The sequence below is a fragment of the Actinia tenebrosa genome, unplaced genomic scaffold, assembly GCF_029948245.1.
Source record: "Actinia tenebrosa isolate PJP-AT-01 unplaced genomic scaffold, QUT_ActTen_1.0 PGA_scaffold2__45_contigs__length_23673736, whole genome shotgun sequence".
Classification (NCBI taxonomy): Eukaryota; Metazoa; Cnidaria; class Anthozoa; order Actiniaria; family Actiniidae; genus Actinia; species Actinia tenebrosa.
In genome coordinates, this window is record NW_028292579.1 from 14240720 (window position 1) to 14254688 (window position 13969).

The 13969-nt window shown below is 38.5% G+C and overlaps 1 protein-coding gene and 2 pseudogenes across 1 annotated transcript; 1 reads left to right on the forward strand and 2 right to left on the reverse strand.

Moving 5' to 3' along the window:
* The first annotated feature begins 201 nt into the window (after positions 1–201).
* LOC148909323 (uncharacterized) lies at positions 202–2663 on the forward strand. Its single transcript, XM_089034085.1, has 2 exons — positions 202–683; positions 797–2663. The coding sequence occupies exons 1-2, from the start codon at positions 202–204 to the stop codon at positions 2661–2663; spliced, it is 2349 nt and encodes a 782-aa protein (XP_088890211.1).
* A 4168-nt stretch (positions 2664–6831) lies between these two features.
* On the reverse strand, positions 6832–7560 carry LOC148909324 (uncharacterized; annotated as a pseudogene).
* Positions 7561–11021: 3461 nt separating this feature from the next.
* Positions 11022–13969, reverse strand: LOC148909325 (uncharacterized; annotated as a pseudogene).

Genomic DNA, 13969 nt, shown 5'->3' on the forward strand with positions numbered 1-13969 from the left:
CTTTGATTCCCATTTGTGATCCCTTTTTTATTGTTGATCAATGTAAATCGATGTAAACAAGAAAAGGTTAAAGTAAAGTTTAAGATTGTTGATCAGAAAGGTGTTATTCGTCGATCAAACCGCTCGCCGAACGCAAACAACGTCACAGTTCGACCAGAGAGTTCAGCCTCCAAGCGAAGGATCAACCGATGGACAGCAGAAATGGATAATATAGAGAACGAATTTCAAGAATTTGGTCTTCTTGGTCTAATGAATAGTTTAGCAGTTAATATTCCAACGCTTCCAACCGAATTTATGTCGAATTCGCCAGTCGTCATTTCGCCGCTACAGCACCCGGAGAACAACAACGAAATGGATTTCAACGGTTCAATGGGTAAAAAGGAAGGCGATTTGACTGCAGAAAATTGTACTGGTGCCAGAGAAAGGATTCCGACAGCTAAAGGTAAAGAATTTGAGACACAAAAACGCAAGGAGAATCGTAAGTACGCGTTGTCGAATATTACCAGACAGATGAACAAAATCAAGCCATTGTTATCTAACCTTGAAAACGAAAGAATCGTACAAATAGAGATGGGATATTTTGACCAGCTAGTTATTAAGTTTCAAGAAGTCCACGAACGTTATATTGAGATATTAGAAGACGAACATGACATGGCAAGGCACGAGTGTCACCAAAGAAAGCTGTAAGCATCCCAAGGCTAGAGCTGGCAGCAGCCACAACATCAGTAAAGGTAGCTGATGCACTAAAGAAAGAACTAGAATACGAAAGTCTCGAAGAGTTCTACTGGTCTGATAGTCAAGTAGTGTTGAGCTTCATAAGTAACGAAGCGCGACGTTTTCGTGTATATGTAGCAAATCGGGTGCAGATTATCAGAGATCTCACGTCCCCAGGCAGCTGGAGATTTGTTGAGTCTGCCTCGAACCCAGCAGATGAAGGTTCGAGAGGACTGATGCCAAGAAAATTTGTCGAGCAGTCAAAATGGATTCGTGGACCGGAGTTCCTTTGGCAGTCACAAGAACAATGGCCTCAACAGCCATCATGTAAACTCCAGCTGGATGATGACAATCCAGAAGTCAAGAAAGTCATAGTGCATGCTAACCGTGTTCAAGAAAGGAGCAATGTGCTACAGCGTCTAGAAAGATTCTCAAAGTGGACAAGAGCAAGAGCAGTAGTGGCCTGGTGCCTAAAGTACAAACAACAGTTAAAGAACATCATAAAGGAAGACCGCCAACAGAGTTGTAGTCCTGTCACAGTGAGCGATTTGAAGCAAGCCGAAACAGAAATTATCAAGCTTACGCAAGCAAGTGCCTTTGAAAAGGACATATCATTGCTAAAGGACATAGAAACGCGAGCGAAAGGCGAAAGTCGAAAACTGGACAAAGATAAGAAGTCAGTCATGAGGTCTAGTACACTCTACAAGTTAGACCCCTACTTGGATTCCAACGGAATACTCAGAGTCGGTGGGCGACTCAGAAGAGCGGCAGTAGATGATGCTATAAGAAATCCTATCATACTCCCAAAGTCGGGACATGTTACAACGTTGATTATTCGCCATTATCACGAAGGAACACAGCATAGTGGAAGAGGCATCACATTAAACGAACTACGTGCAAACGGATACTGGGTTGTCAGTGGCGGCCACGCGATTAGAAGTTTGCTTGCCAAATGTGTGAGATGTCGCTTCCTACGCGGAAATGTAGGTGAGCAGAAGATGGCAGACCTACCTGATGCACGTCTGCAAGCCGCACCACCATTTACTAATTCTGCCGTGGATTATTTTGGGCCGTGGTATATCAAGATCGGACGCAAAGAAGTAAAGAGATATGGAGCATCATTTACGTGCCTATCCAGTAGAGCAGTACACATTGAAGTAGCCCATTCGTTGGATGCAGATTCTTTTATACAAGCGTTGCGCCGATTTGTCGCAAGAAGAGGTCCTATCAGACAGTTGTACAGTGATCAAGGAACCAATCTTGTTCGAGCAGAGAACGAGTTGAAAAAAGCGATCGACGAAATGGATGACGACAAGATTAGATCTGAACTCCTAAAGAATGATATTGATTGGATCAAGAACCCTCCCACTGCCAGTCATTTCGGTGGAGCTTGGGAAAGACAAATTAGGTCAGTTCGGAACATCTTAGCAGCCCTGATGAAGGAACATGGATCAAGACTCGATGAAGAGTCACTTACTACATTTATTTGTGAAGCTGAAGCAGTTATAAATAGTCGTCCCCTCACCGTAGACACGATCAACGATCCACTGTCTCCAATACCGCTGTCTCCAAGTATGCTGTTAACCGGAAAGTCAAAGATCGTCTTACCACCACCCGGCAAGTTCCAAACAGAGGATATGTATTGCAGAAAGAGGTGGCGACGAGTGCAACATCTGACGGATCAATTCTGGAGCAGATGGAAAACAGAATACCTGCAGAACATACAAGCAAGACCCAAGTGGCAACGGAAGAGACGTAACTTTGTTAGTGGAGACATAGTACTAGTAAAGGACAGCGACACATCCCGAAGTCAGTGGCCTTTAGCTAAAGTGATAACTACACATTCGGATGATCAAGGTTTCGTCAGATCAGTAACGGTTCGTACTTCCAAGGGTTCAACGCTGGATCGACCAATTGCTAAGTTGGTCCTCCTCCTAGAAGCTGAATAGGAAGAACCGGGAATCCCCGACGAGGAGCCATGAAGAACTGATAAAAAATTGACATTGTTGTTATTGTTGTAAAAAATGTGTTTATTTTTGGGGAGCCATGTTAATGGGTTACCTGTGGAGTGAAATTATGGGATAGAAGCACATGGTCGAGAGCGGAGAGAAGGGAGGTTGGCGGACAAATGGTCGAACCTTTATGATCCTTTATGACCCTTTATGATCCTTTATGATCCCTTTGATTCCCATTTGTGATCCCTTTTTTATTGTTGATCAATGTAAATCGATGTAAACAAGAAAAGGTTAAAGTAAAGTTTAAGATTGTTGATCAGAAAGGTGTTATTCGTCGATCAAACCGCTCGCCGAACGCAAACAACGTCACACGAGGCTTTAGGGTTGTATTCTATATTGACGACGCTTTGGTCTCCCTCTTGTCTAATTTTCAATTTTGCAAAAGCAAAAGTGGGAAACGTCAAGGGTGATCCAATCAGAGAAGAAACCCAACCTTCATTCTAGAAGAATATGTCTATTCGCCTCAAAAATAAAGTTTTATTTATTAGTCAGGAAGATGATGGCAAAAAATAGAGGATGAAGATAAAGGAAGAAGACGATCTTGAATTAAAAGAAGGCAACGACTCACCAGAGTTAGATGATGGAGAAGAATTAGAAGATGAAAAGGAAGATGGAGAAGACCTTGAATTAAAAGAAAGCAGCAACGAGGAAGTAGGGAAGCCAATCGCAAGCATCCACCAAAGATTATGTATTTCTGGACAATCCCAGCAAAATCTTGATGTTGTATTTGTGTCATGTATAACATCAGAGTATTCTGGTAGACTGAGTTATGCTCTTATCTCAGGCTGGGACAACACCTATGAAGCACGTTCTACTGAATGTTTGGATAGTGATGAAGAGTATAATCCTTTAAAAGACAAGTTCTTTGTGGCAGAAGTAATGATCAACGATAACATATACCTCCAAAATAAGTGGGATTCAACTACTGATTATTTGATTTTCAGTTTTCCAGAAAACGAACCAGTTCCAGCGATTCTGTATGGACCAGATGTTATCGGTGGTTACAGTGAGAACAACCTGATAATCGGAGTCATTGCAATTTTTTACGATGAACTTGGGGTATTGTACTCCTGGTACAAAGATGAAAAGCTCATTTGTAATGGTCACAACCAGTGCCTTATAAAAGTGGAAGAAACAGGTACATATGTTGCTCAGGGTCAACTCTCATAAGTTAAATCTTTACACAGATGCTGCAGGATCCCTGGGCTTCGGTGCTATTTGTGGGAACAATTGGTGCTATGGAGAATGGCCTGAAGGCTGGCTTGGTCAAAACATTGCCATTTTAGAGTTTTATCCCATAGTTTTGAGTCTTTAACTGTGGGGCGAACAGCTAGGCAATCAGTGCGTTTTATCTTTTACTGACAATGAAGCCATAGTTCATGTCATCAACAAAGAGTCATGTCGAGATGCAGTCTTGATGCAATTTGTTCGCAAGCTGGTGGCTATCTGTTGGAAGTATAATATTCTTTTCCGAGCCAAGCATATTCCAGGAGAATGCAACTTTTTAGCAGACTCTTTATCTCGCCTGCAGGTTTCCGCATTCAAGCAGATGGCACCAGCCTCAATGAATCCATTCCCCACAGAAATCCACCCACGCCTACTGCCTCACAATTGGGAGATGTAGTGGCTTCATTGATCAAATCTATTATACAGCCTTCTTCGTTACCAGTGTACAGGAGGGCATGTAATCTTTATAACCTGTTCCTTAGTGCAGTTTTTAATTCGGTGTTATTTATGTTACCCATTCAACCAACGATGTTAACCCTCTTCATAGCCTTTCTATTTGAGCGAAACTATGCACCCTCAACTGTAAATACTTATGTTTCGGCCATCGGTTTCTCCCATAAGCTTTATGGGTTTCCAAACCCCTCTCAGATCTTTTTTGTGACTCAAATGTTTAAGGGCTTTGGCAAGGTGGGATTTAGATGTGACAGTCGACTACCGATAACGTTACCTATTCTACACAAACTTCTGTTAGCTTTTGATTCAGTAACGGAATTTCATTACCAAGCTGCATTGTATAAGGCCATGGCCTCTTTAGCCTTGACTGCTCGAGCTAGCAACAATCACATTCCTCCTTTGCAGCTTGATCAATTATCAGAACTCGTGGACTCTCAATTCTGTGGTTGCACTCAAAGTCACCTTTCGGGATTTCAAACATAGCTATAACCAGCACTCTTCCTCAATCAATATCCATCGCCAGAATACTTATTGCCCTGTGCAAGTCCTTCTGCATTATTTGCAGGCCAAAGGCAAGGCCCACTTTTTATGTCATACAAATGATGTAATGTGATTACTCTCGTCGATCAACTTGATTCCGCGTAGTTTTGTTTTCATTATGGTTAAAGTTCTCATAATTAATGCAGTGATAAAAGGATATCACGAGTTCAAGATTAAGCCCCCGATAGGAATGAGTCTCAAGGTCACGAAAGAATACGGGAACAAATACGATGAGCATGCATGTTTGGTTTGGATTCCCGAGCTAGAGACGATTCCACGGCACCTGTGGGACATAGTTACAGATGCGAAGCGCAACGAGACCGTACAAACAATAGCAGGCCTTCCCATAGGCCGTGCCCCAAGGTCTATCGTCCTGCTTTTGGAAACTCTTGGAATCTGACGATATTGAATGCATCAAATGGTTGGTATTATGTCAAATATTTCACCAGGTGTGATTTTAGCCCGTTTTTTATCTAGAGGGCGCGCTGCCCTAAGCTTGACTTGAGGATTACGTTTTCAGAAACCTCGATACCACTTATTACCGGGCCTGTTTTGTTTAAAAATTGTCTTGCGATCTGTTTTGGTGACAAATGATTTCACTGCATTCAGAAATTCTTCTTTTGACACACCGAAACCAAGACGCGACCGTTCTATTAGCCAGGCGGCGAAACGGCTTTCTTCTGCTGGGCTTAATATTTGTTTTCTACCTGCTTTACAATTTACCACTTTTCCTATAACTCTGTCATGAAGTGTTGATCTAGGAATACACCATTTTTTGGCAGCTTTTCTAACACTTAAACCTTGTAATATATCTTCGACGGCGTGAGATATATTATTGTTAGCCATTTCGAATAAATTGTTTATCATTGCTGTTGTAACGTTTTGGGTAGTATTACTAGCATGAGAAAACTACGCTTTGAAAACCTTAAAAAAACAACTGAAATCATAAATTTGACCAAGATAATCAGCGCAAATCAGGCAAGCTAAGTACAATATGTTCATAGTGAATACGTTCGTCCGGAATTAGGAACACTTCATTGAATTTCAAGAGCATCTTTGTATAATTCTCCTACACTTACTAGAAACGTGTACACACTACAATTTTTTTTTTGGTTTAAAAAACATGAAACACAGAAGCTGAGACCGAAATGGCTTTTAAAGTTTCCCAATGGCTGAGTATTACAAATGAATAAATCAGGAAATAATTATATTTTTTGGACTATATGACTTTTGGTCTCATCATCTATGTTCTATGTATGAATTTCTACTTAAAAAATACTTCAATGAAATAGTCTTGGTATCAGACTATCTATCAATTTATCAATGCCAGTGCGCTTAACAGTACAAGCGAATGTATTTTCTATTCTCTAAAATAGCTAGACCAGGGATTGTCAGTGTCTTTCAGCTTCCAGACCTGTGACGGTTTTCCAAACACATCTATTTCTTCATCCTTTTTGTACCACTGTACACATGACAAGACGTGCTGATTTGAAGTACCATTCACTGTAACAGTATGCTGGAAGTAGGATTTAACTTGGCTTGGCCTAGCAAATGATGACAGCTCTATTTTTCCTTCTTCGCCAGCCCAAGAAGCCATCACCCTTGAGGATCGTGTACTTCTACTTTCCTTGTTTGATCCAAATTTTTCAGTTCCTAGACAAACATATGCAAATTTCCCTCCAACATTTGAAAGGCAATTGAGTTGGATATCTTCATTAAGATACAACATTTTGAGCAGTTAAGCAGCAGACCCAAATCATCAATATCTAAGTTCATAAGCCGATATGACCTTGGAAAGGATATAAGGGTTAAATCCCTCCAATCAATTTCCTTTAGATCGTAACAGCCAGCACTTTTCAAAAAATATACAGCATGAATTGTATTATTGTGCTGAAAACAAGGAAGGAAAAGTCTCTTTAAATTCTCTTGGCAGTACTGTATTATAGACGAATTTTCCTGCTAGTAACTTTCTCATCAGTTATACTTCAATTGAGCGTCCATTCATGGCTGTATCTCCCAGTATACCATTGTAACATTCAAAACTGAAACACCAAAATGCATGCACTGGTCCGTAGTCTAGAACAGAAACCTTTAAATGACAATGGAGGTGCATGTTTGGTGTTACATATTTCTTTCCAAAGACATTTTCTAACTGTTCTCCAAACTTTATGAACAAACAATTTGCTCTTGCAATATCCACTTCTGGGATTACAGGACGTGCCATTGTGCTGACAAGCGAGGAGAAATGTTTGCCAGCATCGAAAATAAGCTTCAGGAATGAGGCCAATTAAGCAGTATGTTGAGTATGTGAGAGTCCAATTCTTCCACTGTGATGCTGTAAAACAACCATAATTTGATAAGATATTCTTTGGAAGCCTGACAAATCCAGTAGGAACATCATAGCTAGAAAGCTTTTGTTCTAATGTTTCTAATACTTATCAGGTATTTCTTCTGTCACCAAGAGCTTGAATAAAGTTTTTGATGTTCCCAAGAACAAATTTTGCATGGGATCAATGGCTGTCATTCTCACTGCATCAAAGTATTCAAGCTTGAGAAGGCTACTGTAATAGACACCATTTTTGTTTGCGCGTTTTTCGTGGTTTGAAGCATTTTAAACCTCCATTGCATGCTTTCTGTGAATTCTATTATCACGCAGAGGCCAATTCTTTACATCAAAACCTGAATAGTCAGTTTTCTCTGAAAAAGTGCTGGGAAAAATCTTAAAACGCTTTGAGCATCCTCCGATAGCCAAATTAAATAATTGTCTTTATCATATGTCAATCATGCACTATGATTGGTCATGCAATCCGTTTTTGTCACTTTTTGGTAGATAATCAGTGCCAGGACTGAAAATAATGAATACAATACAATAACGATAATAAGATGCAAATGTGGCCCAATATACAAAGTAGAAAAATTTGGTCCATAAGTTACTTTTTAGTACGTTCATAAACTCATCAAATAGTGTCTACAGACCAAAAATGAAGGACTTTTATTTATTTTTGATTGTGGCCACAAATTTTCGATTTTGCTCGATATTCCTGGACAGTCGCTCTGAAGAACTGAGAAAGATTATTGTAGATCGTGACGAAGAACAATGTCAGTTGTTAAAGAACATCGAAAACCGGTTGACAGAGGACTCGCCTCCTGGTCCAAAGAAGCAACGAATGAACCAGAAGATTGCTGTACCACAGAGTTATAAGGTAAGTTAAAATAGTGGTTAAGAAATGATTTAAAGAAATACTGAAATATCGTCTCTTGTAAAAGATGAATTCAGGTTTGAAATAAGAATCCGAATGTTTTCACACCTTGCCACGATGCAGAAGGCCATGGCTTTTGACATATTCTAAGTTAGTTGATTTGCAGTTTTAAAACTTATCAAGATATCATTATTTTTAAAGTTGATACTTTTTTATAAAAAGAAATAATAATTTTGACTTCCTGGATCGGGAGTTTTGGAAGGTTAGGGATTCTAGAGAGGAATCCGTCATCGAAGTACATTCCTGAAATTCCTTTGAGTGAGTAAAATTTACATTATGTAAATGTTACTATAAATAGTTCCTGGTCTAGAGCATTTGACAAAGTAAGTCGATAGTATTAGTTAGAATCTGGATCTGTTGAAATACGAAGCTTGATAGCATTAGAATAAAAAAATGTGATTACTTAATACACCGAATCTAAATTGGATTGGGATTGGGTCGAGTTGCACGGAACCGAGGCTGGTCAGTCATCTATTACCTAGCTCTCACTTTGTTTATAGTAAATGCTTCGAAGATTTTAGTGACTAATATCCAGTTTAAACTCAAAATTCTCCTTTATTACAACTATGCCTTCACACTGATGTGTTGTAGGCTGTACCCAAAGAGGATATACAACGAAGGATAGCGAAAAAGTCTTGTTTTTCAATTTCCCAAAGGACCCTCTGAGGAGAAACCAATGGATCCATGCTATTCGACGAGATGAAGGAAAGGAGTTCCAAATAACTGAAAAAACCAAAGTTTGCTCCCTCCATTTTAAGCTTTTCTATCTTAGGAAAACGTTAACCAGACGGGTTCATCCATTAAACACGTCAATTCCTTCATTATTCATGTGGAGTGTTTCTCCAAAGAAAAGAAAGATTGCCGTTGAATCCATCGTCATCAAAGAAGCAAAAGATACAAGACACTACAGAAGATAGTGAAAGCATCATTAGTGAGTCGGATATCGTGATTCATCCGGAAGAAGAACAATCTATAGAAGAGAGATTGGATAAAGCTATTATTTATATTAAAAAATTAGAAGACAAACTTGCCTTGCTCGACAGAGAAGTAGAGAACCACAAGAGACGTTCTGAGGAACTTTTTAATGAAAACCAAAGGCTTGAAGCGAAGGTAGAGAGCCTTGAAAACAATAACTTGGAGTTTAGATCGAGAACATTTCATGCTAATCGCTTCAATCGCGACAAAGATATTGCATTCTACACAAGCATGCCTAACATCAACGTTTATAACGCTATTTTTGAATACCTTGATCCAGGGAAAGAATGTGAAAACATTCGCCAGAAAGAACAGTCAAGGGATGATGTCCCAGAGAACTTTTACGATGAGGACAATGAACAAGATGATAGGTTTAATAAAAGGGGTCGTAAAAGCAAAATAACACCAAATGATCAGTTCTTTATTGTAATGTGCAGGCTGAGGAGGGGTTTTGCCGAACAACACCTTGCCCATCTTTATTGTGTGGCACAGTCAACAATAAGCGGATTTTTTACCACTTGGATAAATTTTATGTACCTAAAGTTTGCTCCTATATGCATATGGCCATCACGGCAAACTGTTGATGAGACTATGCCTGCTATATTTAAAGAGAAATATCCCCACACAAGAGTAATTATTGACTGCACAGAAGTAAGATGTGAGATGCCCAGTAGTTTACTTCTGAACAGTGAGCTTTTCAGCTCATATAAGAATTATGTGACCTTGAAAGCCTTGGTTGGTATTGCTCCTAGTGGAGCATTAACCTTTATTAGCCAGCTTCACACTGGGAGCATCAGTGACAGAGAAATTGTTACTGGGAGTGGGTTTCTATCCCAACAGTTTGATGATGGTGACAAGTCATGGCAGACAAAGGATTCCAAATTGATGATCTTCTGCCTTTGGGTGTCAAGAACAACATCCCACCATTTCTAGGAGGTGATTCACAAATGTCTGCTGAAGATGTTATTAAAACACAGAAAATAGCTAGAGTTAGAATTCATGTTGAAAGAGCAATCAACAAAATCAAAAAGTTTCATACCTGGGACAAGGTTATTCCACTTAGTATATTTCGAGTTGTCAATCAAATGTGAACTGTTTGTGCATTTTTATGCAATACACATGATCCCCTCATTTTCTTTTTTTTTTGCTACACATTAACTATGATACACTTCAAATGTGATAGAAAAACATGAACGACTCAAAACACAACATTATCAAAATCTCATATTTTTGGCAAAAATATTTATTGATTTTGCAGATTCAAAGAATTTTAATGTTGTGTTGGCTTCGGTAAATGCAGCTTAAACATAAATCATGGATAGTAAGAATAAAAAATTATCTAACAAAAGAGTAATCAATTATTGCTCCCACTCACTAACATTACAAAATTAGATTTAAGTTCTAGAACTGAATCATGATAATCATTGAGTACTAACTCTAAACATCTGTACCACAAAGTGATTTTCCATCATCTGTGAAAGAATAGTCAGTCTAAGTTAAGTTAGAAGTGAATGTGACAAAACAAAATTGTCATTTTGCTCTTTCAGAAAAAGCCAATAGCTAGAATGACTTTGGAAATAAGTTATCAGTGTCAAAATAAATTATAACACTGTACATGAAACAAAGTTTAGTGATTGATTTTTTATGCACAATGATTTCTTTGTTGTTTATGGACCTGAATAATAAGGTTATTTTTTGTTCTCTTATATGGTTTGTTAATAATACAAAATTATTTTGTTGTTGTTTGTTGACATTAACATTCTATTCTAAATATTACAAGTTGAATTTTTTATAAATAACTTTTTTTCATTAGTGCTTAATAAAGTCATTTCTATAGTTATTGGGCTCTGCTAAACTCACTGGCAGCTTTAGAGATGAAGTGGGTAAAGTAATAGTTTTTAAGACTTTCTTGTAAATTGAGCCAGAACTGTTCATCAAATTTAATTCTTTCAATGCTCATTCCTCTGCTAGTATAAACTATGAAATCACACCATTTTGCCCCTGTGATTCTTAGTTGACCTTGAACTTGTTTTTAGTAGGAATGATTGTGTTTGAGTTTCGGCTGACCATTACAATTCTCTAAAAAGAATCCTTCGTGTGAACAGGCATCAAGGGGTGTCACCATGAACTTTGTTTCGGGGCACTTAACTTCAATCAGTCCAAAGGGTGCATGACACCTTTTGTCGATCACTTTACCATCCGGTGAGGCACCTAGGTATGGTGAAGTAAGGCTAACTACAAGACCTGACTTGTAGACAAGAACTGGCTTTTTCATTGATAACATGTACTTTTGATACTGTCTTATTGCAATACTTTCATATTGGTTTCCATGCCTAGTATATCTGTTGTTCCTGTTTGTAATCAATCCAAAATTTGATGCAGTGAATCTGAACTGTCTTTCTTTCTTCCAGTCATCACTTCCAGATTGTCCTCTTGTTTTCCTTTCAATATCATTCAATTTAGCTTTGCCAACTCTTAAGCTGTTCAGTAAATTAGTTTCTGCCTCCTTCAGGTTAGGTGGTATTGTAAAGTCATTATCTTGATTATCAGACAAAAGTAACAATGGGTATTCATAAATATCTTGTACATCTTGAGACACTCTTTCACGAGGATATGTCCATGTATACTTTAAAATTGTCCTCTGTGAAGTCCAGTTGATAACTACCATAGGAGCACTGAGCACACCTACCAAATTTTGGTTCAATCAAATCAGGTGGGTTTGATATATGGGATCCCATAATTTGTGATAATGCCATTTTTGTATTTATTGCTTGACGTTTTGCTTGTAGTTCACATTCAGCTTGTCTCTAGTTCTGTATACTATTCCTAGCTTCATACAAAAGGCACTTCACTCCTGGTTTTCTTGAAGTAGATGTGTAAGTTTCATTGCTGGTTTTTGACACAATGACATCCATTACAGGTTGTTGTTTTATCACATCCCCTCTTTCCCTTTTATGCCACTGTTGCAATCTAGAAGTACAAGGTTCTTTTGGATTAACATCACCTTCATTGTCTAGATCGTCAACATTTTTGCATTCGTAAAAGCTGAATTTGCAAATCTTAAGCATTAATGCTAAAGAATGGTTACAGAACCCAACTTTTCCAGCAACGCCAGTGCAATTTGCATGCATCACCTCTCCTGATATGATTGAAAGAGCAAGTTTTATGCTGTGAGGTGGGTCGTTTTTTCTAAAGCTGTGATGACATTGTGCTTTAAAATAAAATGCATTTGAATCACTGGCAGTTTCAATGTCTTTCAAGTACTCATCATTTAAGAAAGTTGTTGCCTTCCTGATACAAGTCGGTACTGAGTGACTGTTGCTTGAGTAGTGTATTGTGCATGGAATTATCCGGATTTTTCAGCAAAAATTGTAATTTATTCAGCAAAAAGTTTTGAGGCTTATGATTGGTCCTTTTGTCGCGACGTCATCCGTAAGTGGCCCGGATTGGTCCTTTGGTTTTTGTGGAAATGACGTCACAGGGTAATTAAAACTGTAATTTTTTCAGCAAAAATGTTTGAGGTTTATTATTGGTCCTTTTGTCATGACGTCTCCGGAAGTGGCGCGGATTGGTCCTTTGGGTTTTCGGACTTGACGTCAAAATGTAGCAATGTACATATGCAATGAGGCTATGAAAAAGTGGCGGGATTTCTATGTACATAAAAATGAGATTTTGGACAAAGTGGCGCGAAATGTTGATTAAAAACAGAATGACTCGGCAATTTTGAGTCATTGAGTAGATGGAGTCACGACTAGCATAAAAAGCGAGAACCTTGAAATTCGTGATCTATATTCGGTCATCAACTTTGCTTTCGAAATTAATCTTATTTTCGATTTATGGAAGATTTTGGCGCCATCAGCTCCTTATGCGAATGGGAGGCTTTTGTCGAAGGCAACCACCTTCCTGAAGCTTCTATTGCTCCTGCACTGGATCGTCTTATACAGCTAACAGTTGACGATTTCGAGGTAAGAAAGTTATAGCTTTGAAATGGGTTCCTTTTAGCCCTCAAAATCTAACCAACTTTTATTCTTTTGAGGGTCTCAGCACTGCAATCAAATAAAGAGAAAGAGGATCCGAAGAAAATGGAGAAAAATAATATAGCAACTCAAGTTGGCGACAGAGATGAATCAGATTTGTCGTTAGTACTGCAAGCCTGTTTTCGCAGTTTGCGTTTTGTGTAGATTTGGCATGAGTCAGGATCAATAACATTTTTATCTCTACCGGACTTGATATATTCCTCGACCCTGAAACAGAAAAATATTCCCTATTTAAATGTAATATAGTAAAGCAATAAACAATGTTGTAAGTAGGGTTAATTTCAGTTAGATTTTCTAAATAATAAAACGTAAGAGTCTGCCTTTGAGAAAGGTCACAAGTCGAGCGAACGCCGCGAACAAATTTTTCATCATCGAAACGATCGGTAAGTGCGATATCTTTAGCTTAACATTCTGATCCTCGTAAAATGATAAACTTGAATACAATAAAATGATATTACTTTAAATATATTAAGGTTTTTTTTACAGTAAGGCTTCAGGATATATTTTTATGCATACGTGAAAGTTCTCTCACCTTTTTACTAACTGTGCCTTCGTTTTGAGGCCTTTCAACGAATCTCCACGACATTTAAGCCAAAAACGAAGCTCTTTATTCTTTAGAAAACAAGGCTGTCTTCCACGGAGACTAGCCCCTGGAATATCTTCCTCTGTAAGGACAATTTCCATATTTTTTTGACATTTCTAGTTGTAAATAACAAAGCCGAAGGGAAAACTTCGCAACGTGACGACT